This window comes from Anopheles arabiensis, chromosome 2, assembly GCF_016920715.1.
Source record: "Anopheles arabiensis isolate DONGOLA chromosome 2, AaraD3, whole genome shotgun sequence".
In the NCBI taxonomy this organism is placed as follows: domain Eukaryota; kingdom Metazoa; phylum Arthropoda; class Insecta; order Diptera; family Culicidae; genus Anopheles; species Anopheles arabiensis.
Window position 1 is genome coordinate 93,244,588 of NC_053517.1, and position 22,845 is coordinate 93,267,432.

General features: G+C 46.5%; 2 protein-coding genes across 8 annotated transcripts in view; one reads left to right on the top strand and one right to left on the bottom strand.

Moving 5' to 3' along the window:
* Positions 1-17,414, top strand: part of LOC120898302 (inositol 1,4,5-trisphosphate receptor) — a 41,464-nt gene extending 24,050 nt beyond the window's left edge. For 2 of the 4 annotated variants that reach the window (XM_040303955.1, XM_040303956.1), the window contains exons 4-13: positions 1,424-3,334; positions 3,586-3,917; positions 4,005-4,303; positions 4,594-4,881; positions 5,672-7,161; positions 7,232-7,936; positions 8,399-11,024; positions 11,099-11,436; positions 14,189-15,127; positions 15,204-17,414. In XM_040303955.1, the coding sequence (XP_040159889.1) occupies positions 1,424-3,334; positions 3,586-3,917; positions 4,005-4,303; positions 4,594-4,881; positions 5,672-7,161; positions 7,232-7,936; positions 8,399-11,024; positions 11,099-11,436; positions 14,189-15,127; positions 15,204-15,290 (9,015 nt within the window). In that variant the 3' untranslated portion in view covers positions 15,291-17,414. The remainder of the gene's footprint in view (positions 1-1,423; positions 3,335-3,585; positions 3,918-4,004; positions 4,304-4,593; positions 4,882-5,671; positions 7,162-7,231; positions 7,937-8,398; positions 11,025-11,098; positions 11,437-14,188; positions 15,128-15,203) is intronic. The other 2 variants (XM_040303957.1, XM_040303958.1) reach the window with 2 other exon arrangements.
* Positions 17,415-20,276: 2,862 nt separating this feature from the next.
* The window catches only part of LOC120893735 (rho-related BTB domain-containing protein 2), a 36,099-nt gene continuing 33,530 nt past the window's right edge, over positions 20,277-22,845 (bottom strand). For 2 of the 4 annotated variants that reach the window (XM_040295801.1, XM_040295803.1), the window contains 4 exons: positions 22,583-22,825; positions 22,248-22,512; positions 21,495-21,687; positions 20,277-21,424 (listed from right to left, as the gene is read on the bottom strand). In XM_040295801.1, the coding sequence (XP_040151735.1) occupies positions 21,518-21,687; positions 22,248-22,512; positions 22,583-22,825 (678 nt within the window). In that variant the 3' untranslated portion in view covers positions 20,277-21,424; positions 21,495-21,517. Of the gene's footprint in view, positions 21,425-21,494; positions 21,706-22,247; positions 22,513-22,582; positions 22,826-22,845 lie in introns of all 4 variants that reach the window. The other 2 variants (XM_040295800.1, XM_040295802.1) reach the window with 1 other exon arrangement.

A 22,845-nucleotide genomic window follows, 5' to 3' on the forward strand; every position in this document is an offset into this window, starting at 1 on the left:
AGTGATCTTGTTGCTTCAATGTGTTCTTGTTAATTATAATTATCGTTATATACCTTTGGGGGTTAAACGGCCCATTGATCCGTTGTCAGAAGTCCCAGCTTCTACACATTTAGATGAAAATCGATTCTCATTCTGTTGATAGAGATGCATCATATAGAGGGAGGTCTTCAACTGCTTTGCCAATTGGCGAAAGACTTCATCAGAGTAGAATGTCAATTAATTATCAAAACATTGGCTAAAGAGCTTGTTAACTGCTAGATAAAAAGCGTTTCTCGAGTCCGCACGTACAACTTTTGCAAAGTGATGGTCAGTTGATCTTACTGATGAAACAAGTTCACTAGAATGAATGAATTTATAATGGTTTTAATGACCATCATGCCATGAAAAATCGCTGACAGTGACGAAAGCATCCTAACCAATCAAAGTCTATACAAATCTGCTCTCACTGTCTCTGCTCTTACACAAATCGGCTCTTACAGTTGAGCCTTTTTAAGGAAATAACAGATTTTGGCAACTTTTTGACAACTTTTCCCTGTTGTTGCTCCAATCTATGAATCAACAGATTAGTTGTTTGAGAAAAACCTTTGGAACCAAATGAAGAACAAGCTTTTAGTTATTCAATTGCTGTGCATGGTACAATCGTCAGCTCACAAGACTTAACAACATATCCGTCGTGGGTTCAAGCCTCTTACCGTTCGGTCCCCCTCGTTGCTAGGACTTGACTATCAGGCTGGTACCTGTATAAATTTCGAAAGCCTTTAGAAGGCCGGCATGCGAAAAATAGAAGACTAATATGAATCAATAATTGTTCGGTATTATATGCAACGAAGAATTCGAAGAGTCTAAACCATCCTATCTTAAAATAATGAGTTTTGTTCATATTTTGACCCATAAAGTTTGAGTTCATATTTCTTCGATACTATTCAGATATTTCCAATGAATTTTGATTGGGTCCAACACCCCCGTGGCTATATAAAAGCCCTGTAACAACTTCCAAAAACCTTGCCGAAAAACTTCTAAAGGTGATGATTTGTTCATTGCTTGACTTCTAATCGTGTCCAAGTCAAGTCGTCTCCTATGGAGAAAATGAACAGTTAAAAGTTCCAACTTCATGTTGATGATTGCTGACTTTTTCTTTTTCAATGTCCAAGTTTGTCCGCTGCTATAAGACCAAGGATTGAGTGTTTGGTGTTTGTCCTTCTTGGTGTGGCATTTAGTAGAAAGTTTTCCATCCCCCCCCCCCTTCCCCCAACACTAATTTTGGGTATAATTTTCCCCTAGAGTACCATTTGTACGTCGGTCACACACACACCCAATACGTGACAGTTGAAGAGTTTTACAGCTCCCCCCCAAAGGAGACTTTCATTAATTTGTTCCTCCCAATTTCCCTCTTTCTCCCAAACAAAAAAAAAACCCTCCACAGCACGCGGCCGAAATAGAGAAGAAACAGAATGAGTCGGAAAACAAGAAGCTGCTCGGCACGGTCGTCCAGTACGGCAGCGTCGTCCAGCTGTTGCATCTCAAATCGAACAAGTACGTCACGGTCAACATCCGGCTGCCGGCACTGCTCGAGAAGAACGCGATGCGCGTGTACCTGGACGCGAACGGTAACGAGGGCTCCTGGTTCTACATCATGCCGTTCTACAAGCTTCGCTCGGCCGGAGACAATGTGGTCGTCAGCGATAAGGTCATCCTGAAGCCGGTCAATGCAAACCGGCAAAATCTGCACGTAGCCGTCACGTACGAGCTGCCGGACAACCCAGGCAGCAAGGAGGTAAACGTACTGAACTCGTCCACCTCCTGGAAGATAACGCTGTTCATGGAGCAGCGCGAAAACCAGGAGGACGTGCTGAAGGGTGGCGACGTGGTGCGACTGTTTCACGCCGAGCAGGAAAAGTTCCTCACGATGGACGAGTACAAGAAGCAGCAGCACGTGTTTCTCCGCACCACCGGGCGAAGCAGTGCGACGGCCGCCACCAGCAGCAAGGCGCTGTGGGAGGTGGAGGTCGTCCAGCACGACAGCTGTCGGGGTGGAGCCGGACACTGGAATTCGCTGTTCCGGTTCAAGCATCTAGCGACCGGGTACTATCTGGCGGCGGAAATCGATGAAGACATCTCGCGGACGGAAAAGTCGAGCAGTTCGAGCCACCCGCAGGGAGGGGATTCGTTCCGTCTCGTACCGGTACCACATTCGAGCGACATTGCGTCAGTGTTTGAGCTCGACTCGACGACCATCACCCGTCCGGAAGGGCTTGTCCCACAGTCGAGCTACGTGCGGTTGCGGCATCTCTGCTCCAGCACCTGGGTGCATGCGACCTCCGTGCCGATCGATATCGACGACGACAAGCCCGTCATGTCGAAGGTGGGCTGTTCGGCGATCAAGGAAGACAAGGAAGCGTTTCAGCTCATCCCGGTATCACCGGTAGAGGTGCGTGACCTAGACTTTGCCAACGACGCGTGCAAACTGCTGCTGGCGATGAGTACCAAGCTCGAGAATGGCACGATATCGTCCAACGAACGCCGTTCGCTGATCGCTCTACTCCAAGACATTGTGTTCTTCATCGCGGGGCAGGAGAACGACCAGAACAAATCGGACGCACTGGATCTAACGATCAACAACCCGAACCGCGACAGGCAGAAGCTGCTGCGCGAGCAGTACATCCTGAAGCAGCTGTTCAAGATCCTGCAGGGCCCGTTCCAGGAGACGAAGAACAACGACGGCCCATTCCTGAAGATCGATGAGCTGGGTGATCCGAAAAATGCACCGTTCAAGAACATCTTCCGGCTGTGCTACCGGATACTGAAGCTGAGTCAGCAGGATTACCGTAAAAACCAGGAGTACATTGCGAAACACTTCGGGCTGATGCAGAAACAGATCGGATACGACATACTGGCGGAGGATACGATCACCGCTCTGCTGCACAACAATCGGAAGTTGCTGGAGAAGCACATTACGGCGGCGGAGATCGAAACGTTTGTGGGGCTGGTACGGAAGAACATGCAGAGCTGGCAGTCCCGCTTTCTGGACTATCTGTCCGATCTGTGCGTGTCGAACAAGAAGGCGATCGCGGTCACGCAGGAGCTGATATGTAAGAGTGTGCTGAGCTCGAAGAATGCGGACATACTGATCGAAACGTTTCTGCGCGAGGTGGACGATGATCCGCTCGGGTATTTGAGTGAGCTGGAGCGAGGCAATCGGGAGTTTACCGAGATACGGGAGGTGGATGAATCAAGCTCGGGTGTGGAGGGCGATTCGAAGGGCACCGCGAACGGGAAGCGAAAGCTGGACGAGAAGAAGCGCTACGAGGTGGTGCTGATGTGGACGAATCGAACGGTAAGTGTAGGGTAAGGACTGGAGGAGAGAATACTCGCTCTTTTCAGTTATTTGAATCTTAGTATATGAGTGGTTATAAAGACTTAAAGTGAGTGGAACCCAAAAAGAGTGAGTATTTTAAACCTTGATGCTAGATTCTTGATGCTGATTTGAATTCTTACAGCTTCCAACAACTCACTCACTCACTCTTACTCAGTGCGTACTCTAGTAGACAGCCATTAAACCGTGCCAATTCTGCATCTCCATTCTAGCAATCAAAATCCATGAGCCGGCTGGCCCAAGGGCTCAAGATCGGGCGCGCAGTGGATACGGCCATCCTCGACTACTACCGGCACCAGCTAAACCTGTTCTCGAACATGTGCCTCAACCGGCAGTACCTCGCACTGAACAACCTCTCGCCGCATCTCGACATCGATCTGATACTGCGCTGCATGTCGGACAAGACGGTGCCGTACGATTTGCGTGCGTCATTCTGCCGCCTGATGCTGCACCTGCACGTCGACCGCGACCCACAGGAACCGGTAACGCCGGTCAAGTATGCGCGTCTCTGGTCCGAAATACCAACCGTCATGTCAATCAACGAGTAAGTGCGGCGCGGGTGTACGTGATTACCGTGAGATATCCGGGTTCAGTAATGTCTCTCTCTCTCTCTCGCGTGCTCTTTCTGTAGTTACGACATCGAGAAGCAACTGGACAGCAACAAGGAAGCGGTGCGGGCACGGTTCAACAAAACCATCGCGTTCGTGGAGGACTACCTGTGCAATCACGTCGTCTCGAAGATGTGGTTCGCCGACCAGGACCAAAACAAGCTCACGTTCGAGGTGGTGAAGCTGGCGCGCGATCTCATCTACTTCGGGTTTTACAGCTTCAGCGATCTGCTGCGGCTGACCAAAACGCTGCTCAACATACTGGACTGCGTGTCGAGCAGTGAGGCGGACGGGACGGGCCTCCCGACTGGCCATATCGATTGTAAGTGTCGTGGGAGACTGTTGTTCTATTATTAACGCTTCTTCTTTCAACATTAACCGTTTGTTAAGTTAACTTTAAGTCTTAATGTTAGTAGTAGAGGGAGCATTTTCGATGGAATGTTTTTTTTTTCTAACTTTATGTCTTCGGGACGGAACTCGTGATTTTCCGTTTCTTTAATGCGCGCTACCTTTACAACTAAATGTCTAAACTACTAACTACGAGCCACGTTCGAAACCTGTTCCTGTCCATTGCACGCTTGACGAAATGGCAACACTAACACACACTAACAGCAGCAGCAGCAGCGGGGGAACAGGGAACCGCACTGCCCGGCATAGCGGTGCAGGACGAGGACGCCGGCAAGGATTCGAACGGTCGGAAAGATTCTAGCGATTCTAGCGCCGGGGGCCTGCTAACGACCGAGTTTGGGCTGCCCAAAAAGCTGAACCGTTCCGCCTCGACCGTGGCCGTGCTGGCCGCCATCGAGGCGACGAAGAGTGCGGGCAAGTTTCGCTCCGGCAGCATCCCGGAGGCGAACATCGGTGGTGGTGGTGGTGTCCCCGTTACCAATGATGGTGGTGGTAAGTCTGGGTCATTTGCATGGTAGCGTTGCTCGCTTTAGATATGTAGTTTTGTACTAAAATGCCTCTCACTACACTTTTCACGGGAAAATCCTAATCCGAGGAATGCACAATCTCAATGTAGGTACCCTAGCCAGTCTGGTTTGTGTGCTGGAATTATTCAATTACGGTATAATTTAATCTCCCCGTTTCGGAGCAATCCTATTACCTCGTCTAGGCGGAAGAAGACATTATGCACGTTATTCATAATTTCGTACTAATTACATTTTAGAGTACCTTCGGGTTTCAGCCACTCCATAACTCCCCTAAACAACACGCCTAATCATCACACCCAAACACCCACCGCTGAACTCCTGCCCTGCCCTGCCACGATATTATTCCGCAGCACATTGACGCACGCATTTTGACTCCTCCTCGTTATCTCTTCGGGGACTAATTGAATCTGTGCCATGATAAAGCTAGCTGCTGGGTTCGGGCACTGTATTTGACATCATCATTTGCGTCAATCTCTTTCTACTGGCACAACCGGGCTGGAGTACGGTGAAAGGAATTTGGAGCTAATCAAAAACATAAATTCTCGGCTTCTCGGTGCCATCATGATAATGCGAGAATATGAAAATCTTCCAAACTGAACGTATCTTGATGTTCTAGTGCTTGTATGTGTGTCTTGTCCTTAAATTGGCTACTGAAATGTTGTTCAAAATTTCTACCTTTTCCACGCTATAGTGTTCTTTCTTCCTTCCGATACACTAAAAGTCATTTGTTTCCAAAACTTTCCCCCCACTTTCAGCGGAAGGCGGAGTATTGCGGCGCATCGGTGATATGGGTGCCGTCATGACCTCGCTCACGCTCGGTCCAATTTCGACCGCAATCGTATCGCCCACGATACAGCACCGCAAGTCCGTGTCTCAGCTCATGAAAGAGTATCCGCTCGTGATGGACACCAAGCTGAAGATCATTGAAATCCTTCAGTTCATTCTGGACGTACGTTTGGACTATCGCATCAGCTGTCTGCTGTCCATATTCAAGCGCGAGTTTGATGAGAACGAACAAACGGCATCGACCGGTGCGGCACTAGCGCCCCCTACCGTAATTGTTCCCGAAACGCCCACAATCATACCGCCCGGTGGTGGAGGCGTTCCCTCTACTTCGAACGATACAACATCTCCCGCAGTATCGGTGGTGGTGCCGCCAGCTGACAGTACATCACAGGACGCCAACAGTAGTATGGGTGGAGATACAACTTCTGAGGTATCACTAACGCTGAGCAACACAACGGTTGAAAGCACTACTACCACCAACGCGTCCGATTCGACCTCGGAAGGGCACGGCACAATGTCGAGCGAGGGTGGTACTTCCATGACTGACGGGTTAAGCAGCAGCGGCGGGTCCAAGGCGACCGATACAAGCCTTCCGCCGACGGCGGAGAACATCAATTTGCGGCAGAAAAACATTGACCTTGAATCGATCGGCTACCAGGCGGAAGGTATCTTCGGCTGTGCCGAGGACACGTACAATCCGCTCGATCTGGACGGGCAAGGTGGACGGACGTTTCTGCGCGTACTGCTGCACCTGATCATGCATGAATATCCAGCGCTGGTGTCTGGTGCGCTGCATCTACTGTTTCGCCATTTCAGTCAGCGGCACGAGGTACTGCATGCCTTCCGGCAGGTGCAGCTGCTCGTATCCGACAGTGATGTGGAGTCGTACAAGCAGATCAAGTCCGATCTGGACGTGCTGCGGCAGAGCGTGGAGAAGTCGGAGCTGTGGGTGTACAAGTCGAAGCAGACGGATGATCTGCTGGCCGGTGGTGGAGGGGAAGGTGGTGAAGGAGGCGATGGTTCCGGGGGCAAAGGTGGAGAGCAGGGTGAGGGAGGAGCTGGAGGTGGTGGTAAATCGGCAAGCGCTAAGGGTAAACCGGAGCTCGTGAAGCAAGAATCGCAGCTTAACTTCGATCAAGGGCCGGAGCTGAATCCGGAACAATCGCAAGAGTACAAGAAGATACAGCAGATACTGATACGCATGAACAAGCTGTGCATCACCGCAACCGGGCCGGACGGGTTTGTGAAGCCACGGAAGCACGAGCAGCGCCTGCTGCGCAACGTTGGAGTGCATACGGTCGTGTTGGACCTGCTACAGATCCCGTACGACGAGAAGGACGACTATCGGATGAACGAGCTGATGCGGTTGGCGCACGAGTTCCTGCAAAACTTCTGCCTAGGCAACCAGCAGAACCAGATACTGCTGCACAAGCAGTTGGATTTGTTCCTGAATCCGGGGGTAAGTTGGTTGCGATTGTCCCCACTAGGACACACTCATATCTCCACTCCGTTGTCTTGTACCCATATAGATACTGGAGGCGGAAACGGTGTGTGCCATCTTCAAGGATAATCTGAACCTCTGCAATGAGGTGAGCGATAAGGTGGTGCAGCACTTTGTGCACTGCATCGAGATACACGGCCGGCACGTGGAGTATCTGAAGTTCCTGCAGACGATCATCAAGGCGGAGAATCAGTTCATACGCAAGTGCCAGGACATGGTGATGCAGGAGCTCGTGAATGCGGGCGAGGAGGTGCTGGTGTTTTACAACGATAAGGGGTCGTTCAACTACTTCGTCGAGCTGATGCGATCGTACAGTGCGGGTACGCTGGCCGATCCGAGCCCGCTCATGTACCATATCGAGCTGGTGAAGCTGCTGGCCTGCTGCACGATGGGCAAGAACGTGTACACCGAGATCAAGTGCAACAGTTTGCTAGCGCTGGACGATATCGTGGCCATGATATCGCACCCGGATTGTATTCCCGAGGTGAAGGTAGCGTACGTGGACTTCCTGTGCCACTGCTACATCGACACGGAGGTGGAGGTGAAGGAGATCTACTCGTCGAACCATATGTGGTGCCTGTTCGAGAAGTCGTTCCTGATCGATATTAACAACGTGGTGAAGGGTGGGTCGTTCACAAACAAGCAGCTGGAGAACTACGTCTGCAACGAGGTGATGAACATACTGACGACGTTCTTCAACAGTCAGTTTTCCGACCAGAGCACGGCATTGCAGGTTAGTAGTAGTAATTGGTTTTGAAGCCATGTCGCCCGTGTACTGGTGATTGAAGATGATTGATATTTTTCGATTGTGCCAATTAACGAATCACAAGAAGCATACCGCACCGGAAGAGCCACGGGTGGAGGAAGGTGGACCCGCTAGCTTGTGGGAAACGCAGCTGAATCGAATGATCTTGGGCCAACGGTATCAGATCAAGCGATTGCTGCGGCAGAACAGCTTGAACGATGTTCGGCTGCCGATGTTGAAAAGGCTGTTCCTCAGTCAGGCAAGACAAAAAGACACTGTGATGTGACTTTTCAGTATTGCTAGAAGTTGGAAAGGTTCGCTCGATCATTTCGTAGATAAGCTAGGGCGTGTGTGAACCACAGTGTTTATGCTTTTTAGCCCCATCTTGCGGCAAAACAAGAGAAGTACATTACTGGATACTAATTTCTTTTCCTTGGTACTCCTTCACAGAAACGGCAGCTAATCTTTGTCAAGATCCTGCAGAACTCCTTCAAACTGACGCAATGCAAAGGGCTCACACCGTCGCAGCGCTTCAACGTGGAGAACTGCATCCGCACGCTCTCGGAGAAAGCGAAACCACGCGGCATCGCCATCCCGATCGATCTCGAGAACCAGGTGGTGAAGATGTTCAACAAAACGGCAATGCTTTCGCGCCAAACCAGCAAATGGCTGCTAGTTACCAAGCAGACCAAGATGGAACGGTCCCAGTCGCAGATCATGCGCATGGATCGGAGCATCATCGAGGGACTGCAGGACATTGTGTCGCTGCTGGAGGACAAACTGAAGCCGCTGGTCGAAGCGGAACAATCGCTGCTGGTAGATATCCTCTATCGGTCGGAGTTGCTCTTCCCACTGAACACCGAATCGCGCAAAAAGTGTGAAACCGGTGACTTTATCCGTCATCTCATCAAGCACACCGAAAAGCTGCTGGAAGAAAAGGAGGAAAAGCTGTGCGTGAAGATACTGAAGACGCTCAAAGAGATGATGACGATCGATTGCGATTACGGCGATAAGGGTGATCATTTGCGGACGATTCTGCTGAAACGCTACTTTGGGAATGATTTCACCCTGCAGGCACCGGTGGCAGCGCTGCCGGGGGCGGTCGGCCCGGCCGTTCTGCAGCCGGCGAACGTTTCTACGGCTGTTGGGTCACCGATGGCGAGTGTGTCGCACGGTCCGGGTGCGAAGTATCTTATCCGGGCTGGGCGTACCCTGCACGAGGTACAGAACCATCTCGACAAGGAAGGGGCCAGCGATCTGGTCATTGAGCTGGTCATTAAATCCATCAACTCACCGTCGATCTTTGTCGAGGCGATCGAGCTGGGCATTGCGCTACTGGAGGGTGGCAACCCGATCATCCAGAAGGGCATGTACAACAAGTTCCTGAGCAACGATCTGAGCCAGTCGTTCTTTAAGGTGTTCTTCGACAAGATGAAGGACGCACAGCAGGAGATAAAGTCAACCGTCACGGTGAACACGTCCGATATGGCGGCGAACAAGGCAAGCGAAAGCAAGGTCGAGGGCAAGGATCTGGACAAGATCGGGCAGCGCAAGAACGTGAACAAAGTGAACGGGATCGTCATTACGGAGGACTTTAAGGAGGAGCTGCAGAACGCTGCCCTCATGACGCAACAGTCGTACATAAACGCGCGCAACCTAGCGGCCGCTTCCGATGGAACGGGTTCCGATAATGGAGATGAAAATTCGCTCATGAGCATTGGCAGCTCGGCACTGGAGGACATCCTGGCGGAGAAGCTCGAAAAGCACAAAGACAAGGACGAGAACAACAAGCTCTCGAACAAGGTGCTGGTGATGCAGCCGATCTTACGCTTTCTGCAGCTGCTGTGTGAGAACCACAACCCGGAGCTGCAGAATCTGCTGCGCAATCAGAACAACAAGACAAACTACAATCTCGTGTCGGAGACGCTCATGTTTCTGGACTGTATCTGCGGCTCGACGACGGGTGGGCTGGGATTGTTGGGGTTGTACATTAACGAGAACAATGTGTCGCTGATCAATCAGACGCTGGAAACGCTCACCGAGTACTGTCAGGGACCGTGCCATGATAATCAGAACTGCATTGCGACGCACGAATCGAACGGGTTGGATATTATTACGGCGCTGATACTGAACGACATCAATCCGCTCGGTAAGAACCGGATGGATCTGGTGCTGGAGTTGAAGAACAATGCGTCGAAGTTGCTGCTCGCGATCATGGAGTCGCGCGGGGACAGTGAGAATGCGGAGCGCATTCTGGCGAACATGAACCCGAAGCAGCTGGTGGAGGTGGCGTGCCGGGCGTACCATCAGGACGAGAACATACTGATGCTGCTGAACCAGAGCGATGGTGGAGGAGGTGGCAGTGGCGTTGGTGGTGGTGGTGGCGGTGCTGGAAGTGGTGGAGGTGGAGTGGATGATGGGTATGGAGGCTTGCGACACGATCTGGGCGACGATGGGCACGATGATGATGATGTTGGGGTATCGCCGAAGGAAGTCGGACACAACATTTACATCCTGTGCCATCAGTTGGCGCAGCATAACAAGGAGCTGGCGGGATTGCTCAAGATCGATACCTACAATGGTAGCGGTACGGCTGGTAGTAACGCTGCCCCCATTGTGCCAACCTTCCCGGGCGCTAATCCGAGCAGCCTCGGAGGTGGACCACCCAGCAGTGCGAGTGCCAACAGTGCGGCAAGCAAAGCGAACAGCAAAACCAACCAGGCACTGCTGTACTATCAGACGCACACGGCACAGATTGAAATTGTGCGGCACGATCGAACGCTGGAGCAGATCGTGTTTCCGATACCGGAGATCTGCGAGTACCTGACGAAAGATACGAAGGTGCGCGTGCTCAATACGGCCGAGCGGGACGATCAGGGCAGCAAGGTGGCGGACTTTTTCGACCGGCACGAGGCGATGTTCAATGAGATGAAGTGGCAGAAGAAGCTGCGCGGGCAGCCGGCACTTTTCTGGGTCAGCAGCTACATGTCGCTGTGGAGTAACATTCTGTTCAATTTGGCCGTGCTGATCAATTTGATTGTGGCGTTTTTCTATCCTTTTGAAAATGCTCTACCAGGTGAGGGATCTTAAGGGAGGCGTTGCATTGCTTTAAACTAAAATTTGCTTTTTTTTCTCATCTCTTTGAACTAGAACTAAGCTTCCATCTTTCGTCCCTGATCTGGATCGTCATGTTGGTATCGCTTGCGATCGTCATCACGCTACCGCGTCAGTCGGGCATCAGGACGTTCGTGGTGGCCCTCATACTGCGGCTCATCTTTTCCTGCGGTCCCGAACCGACGCTCTGGCTGCTCGGTTGCATCACCGTCATCATGAAGGGTGTGCACATTATCAGCCTGATGGGTAACTACGGTACGCTCGAGAAGCACTTTGTGTCGATCATTACCGATGCGGAGCTGCTCTATCACTTCTTCTACCTGCTGTTCTGCGTGTTCGGTGTGCTGCTTCATCCATTTTTCTTCTCCATTTTGGTAAGTGTTAGTGAATTACGTACAGTGTTACACGGCTACTCTTTCTCAGGTACCGCATCAATCCAAAGGAGAACCTCAAGAGCAACTAAATCTGAATCCATACGAGTTCGGAAACTGATCATGATTCATGGCCAGTACTGATACTGCTTCTTCTTCTTCTATTTGGCGTAACGTCCTACGCGGACATGCTGGTCTATACAGGCTTTTGAGACTTAATTCATTACCACGTAGCCGGATAGTCAATCCTTCCTACGGGGGGACGGTCCATTCTGGGCTTGAACCCATGACGGGTATGTTATTGAGTCGATCGAGTTGACGACTGTACTACGGGACTGCCCCTGATACTATTGGAACCAATACTGTAACCATGAAGGTCCTGGAACTGATCACGAACCTTTACCGATCCTGGAACTTTAGGTCCTTACGAACCCTTACAAGTCCTGGAATTGATGCTCAACCCATATTGGTTCTGGATGTTGTCACGTACCCATATTGGTCATGGAACTGATAATGAGCCAATACCAGTCCTGGAACCGATCACAAACCCGTACCGATCTTGGAACTGGTATTTAACCGCTAGCGTTCCTGGATTTGATCAAAAACCCATATTGATCCTGAAGTTAGTAGAACTGAAACAATATCGGTCCTGGCACTGAACTTTAACCGATACCAGTACTGGAACCAATCAAGGTCCTGGAACTGATACTGTACCGATACCGATCCTGGAACCTATCACAATCTTATACCGGTCTACTGAAACTGATATTGAATTCAAATCGTTCCTGGATCTGATACTGATCCTATGCCAGTCTCGGAACTCCGAATCCATACCGGTCTCGGAACTGATACTGGCCCCAGATCTGTTCTTGAAACGATTACAAATCCATATTGGTCCTGGAATCGATCATGAATCCATATCGGTCCTAGAACTGATACTGAATCCATAACGGTCATGGAACTGATTCCGAACTTATACTGGACCTAGAATTGATACTTGACCCATACCGGTCCATTAGTGATACTGGATCCAAATCGGTTCTTGAAACGGTAATGAACCCATATAGGTCCTGGAATCGATCATGAACCCTTACAGGGTTTCACACTTTATCTCAAGACCGCGGGACCCCTTCCCGAATCTGTCTTAGTCAATGCCAAGTCTGCGGTATGATGCTTGAAAACGTTGATGATACCTGAATTCATCGGATGCAATGCTGAATCTGCGACACGTTTCTCGAAACACACTGGTCCGCACCGAGGACATGTGATCGAATAATTTTTTACACCTATAACCTTTGTGTACATCAGTGTACTGGACACACCTCATTATTTTTTTCGTGTTTTTACCAAAAAAGAATATTTGAACAGTTCAACTACTTTCTTAACACTTGTAAATATTTTAATTAAACAAATATGCATTCACTCATTTTATAAAATTGTCATTTTTTGGTTAAAACACGAAAAGGATAATTGGGTGTTTCTAACACAGTGATGTGCAAAAAATTTATACGTGTAAAAAAATATTCGACCGCATGTCCTCGGCACGAAACAGTGTGTTCGAGAAATGTGCCGCAGATTCAGCATTGCATCCGATGAATTCAGGTATCATCAACGTTATCAAGCATCATACCGCAGTCTTGGCTTTGGCTAAGACATATTCGGAAAGGGGTCCCGCGGTCTTGAGATAAAGTGTGAAACCCTGTACCGGTCCTGGAACTAATACTGATCTCATACAAGTCCTGAAACTGTGGGGCCACGGCAGCAACCATATTGGATCTGAATTAGCTCCCAAATTTATTCCGGTCCAGGAACTGTATCTGTAAATGTTTTATAACGAATCTTGAACCTGTTCGGTTCATGGATCCTGTAATGTGATCGAACGTACGCGGGGCCGTCGTGCACCGTTTTTGCGGGGAGTCAGTCTTTACTGACATGAGCTGAGGTGGAACGAACTATTCGAAGCGGACTGATTTGATCGTCCAGGCGATCATGGAAACCCGGAAGGAGTTTCCCTTACTGGAAATGTTGGAGTTTAGAAGCCTTACCTTGGGTAGGGGGACATAACTAATCTCTTGAAATAAGTTGGTACACGAAGTTTTTAGGAAGCGTCACGTCCTATCTTGGCAGTCCGAACGAATCTGACTTGCCACGGTCGGAATTGGTTGTATTTATACTCAATAAGTTTCGTACATTTGGTTTTGGAATGTGTTTTTGTCCTAATTAAAGGTTATTGATATGAGGTGCAATTTATACATTATATTGGAGTGAGGTGTCTGTCAATTTTGTGTTTATGCTGCGCTTTTAGTGTTTTTACAAAGGTTCTGGAAAGTTTCAACTGTTCTAGCCAAATAACGAGTGCGTTCGTCGATCATTGCCTACACTGCGCTTTTAGCAATAAGTTGCTATGCGTTCTCTGTTTGTCCACTTTGCTGCAGTAACGCTTGAATTGCTTATGTTGCGCGTTTCGGTTGTTTTCGATAAATGTCTCATTGGTTTTTTCTATGGATGGTATGGTCTAGGTATGTTGCTATGGTGTGGATTGATTTGCTGATGTAATATAATGAATGTGTTGCAATAATGTGATTTGGCTTTCCGAAGTGTGTTACAATGTGTCTATAGCTGATAATGTGTATTATAATAAGTTCTGTATAGCAGATATGCTACAATCCCATACCGATAGGAATTAGCGATGGAATTAAACTCAATTTGAATGTGATGATAGTGAGTCATAATATTACCACTGTTTCTATTGCAGCTCTTCGATGTGGTGTACCGTGAAGAAACCCTGCTCAATGTGATACGCTCCGTAACGCGAAACGGGCGATCGATCATCTTAACCGCCGTCCTAGCGCTCATCCTCGTCTACATGTTCTCCATCATCGGGTACATGTTCTTCCGGGACGATTTCCTCGTGCCAGTCGATGAAGAGTACTCACCACCGGCCATTCCCACAGCCGGCGATGCCGGATGTACTGGAGACTCCGCAACCGTCAGCCACATGGTACCGCCGGACGTAGTGGAGCAGGTAGTACAGGCAACCTGTTCGAAGTCCCCCGGTACCGCCAGCACCGAGCTAGCCGACGATGGTGGCGAAATGAAGGAGCGCGGCTGCGACTCAATGATCATGTGCATCATCACCACCCTCAACCAGGGCCTAAGAAATGGGGGCGGCATTGGCGATATACTGCGAGCGCCAAGCCGCAAGGAGACGCTGTTTGTGCCGCGCGTCGTGTACGATTTGCTGTTCTTCTTCATCGTCATCATCATTGTGCTGAACCTGATCTTCGGCGTGATCATCGACACGTTCGCCGATCTGAGAAGCGAGAAGCAGCAGAAGGAGCTAATTCTGAAGAACACCTGCTTCATCTGCGGCCTCAACCGGTCCGCGTTCGACAACAAGACGGTCAGCTTCGAGGAGCACATCAAGAACGAGCACAACATGTGGCACTATCTGTACTTTATCGTGCTGGTAAAGGTGAAGGATCCGACCGAGTTTACCGGCCCGGAAAGTTACGTGCACGCGATGGTGAAGGCCAACATACAGGATTGGTTCCCGCGACTGCGAGCGATGTCGCTCGCTGCGGTCGATGGCGATGGGGAGCAGATCGAGCTGCGCAGTTTGAAGAATCTGCTCGAAACGAACCACATTGCGGTGCGGGAGCTGATGACGCAGATCATGGAGCTTGAGAATAAGGTGAGACTTCAGCTTGAACCTTTCGCGGTGTGACTGAGGAGTTAATTGCTTCCCCGTTTTGTTTGCCCTTTTCTAGATGACGGAGCAACGCAAACAGCGGCAAAGACACGCCCTGCTCAACCCAACCACGTCCACATCGTACCAGTTCTACCCACAGCTCTGATGCTCGTCGTCCGCCCTGCTCGGTGAGGATGGCCGGCGCAAGCTGATGGCCTAAAAAGCAGTGGAATTGTTCTCGGAACATTATTTGTGATACGGACGGTCCCTTGTGTTTTGTTTTTTTTTTGGTCAGTTAGTCTATTTAAATGTTTTGTCCTGAAAGAAGGGGAGGTTGCTTCTCTTCGTCCCTGAGTGAGTCGATCGTTTGGATAATGTTTTTGTTGTTGATGTCCACCCATTTTCAAGTTAAACTTAATGGCGTGTGGATAGGTTTACCCGCTGCTCAGCGTCCCGAAAGTGTGTGAGTGTGTGAGGAAGAGAAATTGTTAATGATGTAAAATGAAAGCGAGAGAAAGCGAGAGAAAGAGAGAGAAAGAGGGTGTACAGTTTAGTCTTTCCTATAGGCCAATTTAAACCGTAGCGTGTAGTTGTGTAGAATGAGCTCTTAAATGTTAAACGAGTTCAGTAAGCTAAGCTGCATGTTATTTATGGATTAATTTTATAAGCACACAAACCGTTTCTTAAATAGTAAAATCAATCACTTCAACGGATCACTAAATAAGTAAGCCTTTTAGAATACAGGAAAACAGTGTTCGATAATGAATGATTATATACGATCTATATGAATGTGGTTGTGTGTGGCGAGAGAGAGAGTGTTTTTGTAGCTTTTAGGAGAAATTGTTTACATTTGTGTTGTTTCTACACCGTCGTTTTCTAGCTCTACAATTTTAGGCGTCGTTGTGATCGTACCGTACTTGCACATTCTCTAAACTCATTCCTATGGCACACTATTTGGTAGGGCGCCGCTACCACTTACTAACCAAAACCGTGACTCTTTTGCCGTGAATCTCTAGCACTTAATCCCACAACGTCTCTAGTAGCGCGTTGTTGTTGGCTTTATGGCCGTTAACCTTAACAGACTGACCTTTTATACTGTTTACACACTGTGCTGTATACCCAATCCCTCTACTAATGTGCTTTTTCTAATTAATAGCAAAATCCATTTCAAAACCCTCTCTGCACTGCGACAACCTCTGTACCGCTGACAATAATTGTGATTGTGAAGAAAATCCCCTAAAATCGCTAAATCTCTTAGAAACCTTTCATCCCCTTAAGACTCGTGACTTATTGTACCGTGAAGAATGTTTAAAAGCAATTTTTCTATACGTATCTTACCTATCTAAAACCTAGCAAATCGTAACGCAAGCAACGAATAATCGTTATAATACTGCTCCCATTCATTTTATATGCAATCTGTGCAATCTTTTGCCGAAACATCACCTTACTAGAGCACTAAACCTGTGTGTGTCTTTCTTTGTTATGATCTGTTCCTTAGTAGTATTGTAATTATGTTGTATTCTGTTTGATTGTTTCGCTTTCTACTCTGTTCCACGACGTTGTTTATTGTTCCTTTCCCGGTTCTTTTTGTGCTTATCGGCGCTGTTTTCGCAACATAAACACTACATTGTTGAAGTTCTCTTTAAAGTGTACAAGATAAAATTTAGTATAAAAAGCACTTCGACACACTTTATTGTTCATGTAAAATGCGCGAGGCGTGTTATTGTGTGAAAAGATACAAGAGGAGAGGAATTAAGAGTTCTTGTTGTCTTCTCACCGCACGTTGTATATCGTAAAGTACGTTTAATAAAAGCACGATTGTTTATTAGAATGGAAAAAAGAGGGTTAAAAAATAAGATAAATTGAAAATAAATACCGCAAAGAGATGAGAAAAGAAGAAACAGTTTCAAAAACTCCCAAAATAACTTTACATTGCTACGTGATACATATGAGCGAAATCAAACTAGTAAACAGAAACGTTGCAAGGAGCAGAACACAAACACAGAAAGAGGGATTGAACTAAAGAAAGAAAAAAAACACACTCAGAATAGTCTCAGAAGTGAATAATGCGTTAAAAGTAGAGTAAACAATGCCTGCAGCAGCTCTCACCTTAAATATTAACTCAAAACAGGAAAGCATTACACTTTAGACTAGAGAGCAAAGCAAAATAGATATGTGACACTTAGTGAATGGTGGTATGTCAAACAAAGTAAAAAAAACCCTACCAACAACTTACTTTAAAAATCTACATCTCTTCAAAACAAGGTTTTGCTGTAACTGAAAAAAAAAACCCAAATGTTGTGTCGACTTTCAATATTCTAAATAAGTGGAAAGAAATTGACAAACAATTTCGTTTCGGATGCAGAATTAATACATTTGCCACCAATTCGTTGTTGTTTACTAGGAGGAAGAAGCAGAAACTACCGTTTCCCGTTTATATCACCGAGTTCGGGTTGCAAGAGCGGTTTTTGGTCGTTACAATTACTGCCTGCCTGCCTGCCTGCAAGGCTCACCATCGCATCGCGGGAGAAAACGGGGAGCTGAATTTCGATTGCTTGGTTTTGGTTAAAAATCTGACTTTCTTCCCCTTTTTTCGGGTTGGTTGGTGCTGTTGTGGGGAATACTTCTGATTGGCAATAGTAGAAGCCCCTCTTGCCCAGGCGTTAGCTCAGTGTAGCGCTATTTACAACAGAGACACGATCGAGGATCAAGTACGAAGAACGTACAATACAATGCAGGGGGGAAAGGAGGACAGTGATGGGAGTTTCACAATTATGGTCTTACAATTAGCATTACTACTGTTATTATTATTATTGTTATTATTAGTATTCTTATTACATCAACTAGAGCGCAGTGGATTAATCACAATACGGTTGTTTTTTCTTTCTCCTTCTATTTTACTTGGTTGCGTTTTATAACCCTTTTTGTTCCTACATTTGCTATTAAATAGCATTGCCAACTACTACGTACGTATCCTTTTTTTCGTTTCTTTTGCCTTCTGTTCAACAGTACAGTTTTTTTTGTTTTGTCGAACTATGTTCTCTTCTACGTTTCATTTAATGCCTTACCTTTATGTTAAATGCCGTTTTTCACCACTGCTAGGTGTTGATGCTTCCATTGCTGTGTTGATGTTTTCCTATGTGTTTGCTTCCTTTGGCCGCCATTTTGTATTTCTTTCTCTTTTTTTCTGTTTGTTTTTTGCTCTCTTCATCTTTACTTCTCGTACTAGCGAATTTCCCTTTTCTTCAATCCAATACTTTCAAAATTTGAATTTGTCTTATTAAATTTGCAATATGTACTGTGCACACAGCGCGAGCTTTTGGAAGGAATGGCATGTTTCTACACGCAAAGTAAAAAAAAACCCCACTGGCGGTTCTAAAATTTGACCCTTTCCATTTTGCTTCTGCACAGCGACGACAAAAATGGCACACGGACACGGTAAATGGCGGCGCAAGGCAAAGATGCTGACGGCTGCAGTACAGTACAGTACCGTTACAAGTAATACAGTGCGTACCGTAATTGTAGTAACTATGGTAACAGTAATACATATGTACGTAAGTATTGCAGGAGAACAAGGTTAAATCTTATAAGGTTTCCGTAGTTGTTTGACTGTTTTTTCAATTATATTTTTGAATTCGATGCACTATTTCATGCCTACAAATATTTGGCAAACGATCACAAATTATCAAAAAATGTCGTACAAAAAATCCGTCTCTCATTTTCTTGTTTGTTGACACAAAATCATATGGAGGATTAGGCTCCAAAGAATGGACAATTGGATTGAAGCAAATCAACTAATATTGCGCATCACTTCTATTCTTACACTACGCACTGTTTTACTTCACTAGCGATAAGAGCGATAAGAAAGTTTTCGATTTGAAGTGTGCAATCGTCTATTCAAGTTCAACGTTGACCAGCCCTTTAAAGCCCTTTCCAACTAGCGCGGAATTAGTATTAGTAGCTATGGTTTATCAAAAAGAGAGCCCAATTTTTTTAGTAGCTATCGCAAAGACGCTCGCTCAAAAGCTCCGAATTTGACAGTTGACAGTTTGGTGTTTATACTAAAGCGTGCTGCGTGACGTTTGAGTTTCCGTCCCCACGTCAATATTCTACGGTGTTGCATTGAGGGAAAAACACGCACACACACACAAGCACACGTGACAAAGAGGTGGCGAACTTTTTACGACTAACTGTTGTTACCTACTACACGGTTTCACTACTACATCACCACTGTTTGTTTGTTTTTTTGGTTTATAAAAAATGAGGCAGTTTCCACGTGTTTTTAGCATTGTTTTGCTTGGCTGCTTTTTCTCTCTTTTTTTTGTTTGTTTTGTTGTTTCAACTTGCTACTCTGGACAAATGCCGCTTCTCTGAGGATGCTTAGTTACTCCGTTAATGTTTAGTGTCTACATCTCGCTGTTAGCGTCCTACACAATTGACACACACACACACACACACTACGTGATCCACACTAGTCGATCAACACGCTAATCGATCGAAAGCCAGCTTACAATCGTCTACGATTAACTACTCTGTTCAAGTTCTGTAATCTGTTGTTGTTGTGTTGGTGTAACTTATGTATTTCGTAATCGGTTGTCAGTAGTAGAACCAGCTGCACTGACCGGAAGGGAACTGTACGATGGTTACCATGGTTATCTGTGGTGGTCGTTTGGAAATGAAATTAAAACAGTTTAGTTCCACTTAAAGGTAGGCGATGAGGGAATAAAACTGAAATTATAGGGAAACAATTAACTAAATCCAACAATACACAAACAAATAATAATTAAATAAATATTCGGACAAAATAATAATAATAATAATAATAATAATAATAATAATAATAATAATAATAATAATAATAATAATAATAATAATAATAATAATGATAATAATAATGATAATAATAATAATAATAATAATAATAATGATAATAATAATGATAATAATAATAATAATAATAATAAGAATAATAATAATAATAATAATAATAATAATAAAAATAATAATAATAATAATAATAATAATAATAATAATAATAATAATAATAATAATAATAATAATAATAATAATAAGAATAATAAAAATAATAATAATAATAATAATAATAATATCACTTAATAATAATGCACACAAAAACATAAAACACACACTGTACGTTCTCGTTGACCAAACGACGTTGACTTTTATTGCAGAAGTCTCTTACTCTCGTACCGATATAGCATCATCGGGGGTAGGTCGCGTGTAAAAGAAAATGCTTTTCACACATTATTTAGCGATAGTTTCATTTTGCTGATGTTATTATTGTTTAACTAACCTAACATTACGCGTATCCTACATGCAAACGATATTACTGCTTTTGCGTTTGAAGAAAAAAAAAATTGCACCTCAAAAGCAACACAACGTACACACGTGTGATGTGATTAATTTTGGCTAGAGCTTTCGCTTCCGATGCTCTTTGCTTTTGATTTGTGATAAATACGGCATTAGGGTAAGCAAACGAAATTGTTCTTTTGTCTAGAAATCCATAATGCGTGTCATTAATATGTGGTTTTTTGTTCGATTGACTTCTGCCTTCCTTCGTTTGGCAATAATTACACATTTAAAAAGCAAACCCCTAACTCGCGTTGTAATGCCATCCGTGGAATGCACAAACTGCCAGCATGCCAAACAGGAGGCAAAAGTTGAGAGGATAAAAGGGCATAAGAAAATAATATATTTTCTACTAGCTTTTTGTTTTTGTTTTTTTCGAAGGAGAACGTGCGGCAAAGCACCTCGTTTCATATAATGCTGTGTGTGTGTGATTTTGTTGCTGCACCATTCTGTGGTGTGATTAAAGCGTCCTCCCCGTAAGGTCACAATGCTTAGCACAAGTTTGATAAATAGATACACCTTTGCGTCCTAATTTGCGTCGCTTAAACTGCATTCTCCTGAGGTGGTGTATGGAGTGGGGTGTCCACTGCTGCTACTACTACCACTGCACTGTGAACGAAGGGGATAACTTAACCTTTACTGCTACTGAATTCTGCTCACCGGACTGTGCGCCGACGGGACCCGTGTGTTTCATGATGATGATTTCCGTTTGCCAAGGTGAAGGATGCGTTGTGATGCGGCGTTGTTTTAAACAGCAGCTGCTGCTGGTTGCACAGGGAGGAAACGATGGTACTAAACGCTCAATAGCCATCCAGCGGTGGCTACCGCTGCAGCAAATATTATGTGTAGATCTGGAAGATGATCAGGATGCTGAGGATCGTGCAGATGAAGCAGATGAGCACCGGCAGGATGACGATGAAGCGGAGCGATCTGTGAAAGAAAGAGGGAAACACTTTTTAATACGAATTCAAAGCGACAAAAATAGAAGCCGCCCCCTTACCTCCACGGGCCGTCGGCTGGATGTCAAAGGTCACCGGCATCGTGTTCCGGATCGAGCTGGTTGACCGAGTTGGCGTTCGACTGGAAGAGGCTGGTACTGACCGCGTCCTGCTGGTCGGCTGCACCGGCCGCACCCTTGCCCGTGCCGGCCTGGATGGCCGATTTGGCCGTCGCTGCCGAGCGTTTCGATTTTCCTAGTAGCCAGAAAAACACTGTTCCCAGTAGGACAATTCGAACGCGATCGGATGAGGATGAGGTGCGACAATGTGCGGGAGAGGAAGGTTAACGATGATCGTGGGGTAAGGGTAAGGGAGGGTGAGGTGGATGAAAATGTGTACAACAAATTGATGAGTGTGAAGAATTGAATGTCGGGATGGCAATGGTTGTTGAAAAATGAAATACATAAAAAAGCAGACACACGGACGTGAACAACGGGAGGAAAAAAAAGATGAAAAAAGAAATAAAAAAGAAAAGAAAAACGTAAAAATGAAAGTAACACGAAATGAAGTAGGATACGAAATTAATAAATAACGGACTAGCCGGAAAGTGCGGAATGCAGTGTTTTCCTATATGATTCTTATGATTTGAGAGCTTTCTGGCGCTGTTGATCTTCATTATGAGTATTGAAATTTGATCGTAACTAAACGTTTAAAAATGTCATGCACGAGAGTGTTGAAAACATGCCAAAATCTCTCTTTATCTCTCTCCTTCCTTCAAATGACACCTGACCAGCCGGTCAGCCCGGACAACCTACCTCCGGAAAAGCACAGACACCCCTTATCGTCTGCGGTACAGTCTTTTTTGCCACTGTTCAGCTCCCGGCTCAGCTCGTTCATGCAGCGCTGGTAGTAGTCGTAGTCCTTCAGATACCAGACCGGCGGCCAGCGGTGCTCCCGCAGATAGTCCTGATTGTCCGGGTGGAGCCCCTTCAGGCTGCGCGGCGACAGCCGGCAGATGCTGTTGTAGTTGACGCACAGGTACGACATGCACCATTCCGCGAGCTGGTGTGCATTGTGTAGCTGCAAACGTTGAAAAAGGGACGATTAACGATCAATTCAAATAAACAATGCAATCACACAGCACTACTACCTTCACCGGTTCCAGCAGCCGAAGACAGTGTTCGACCGCTTCGCTCGTTTCGTTCTGCGACATGCGGAGCAGATCCTCGATCACCCGACACTCGACCAAATTCAGCAGCCGGGGCAAACACAGCCGGTTGGCCAGCTCGAGCAGGTTCAGACACTTGTCCGCCGAGATGGGCGGTATTTCGTCGGTGTACAGATAGCACAGCAGCTTGTGGAAGGTGTACTCGGTCACACCGGGAAGTACGATCTGCATGGGTTGGGAGGATT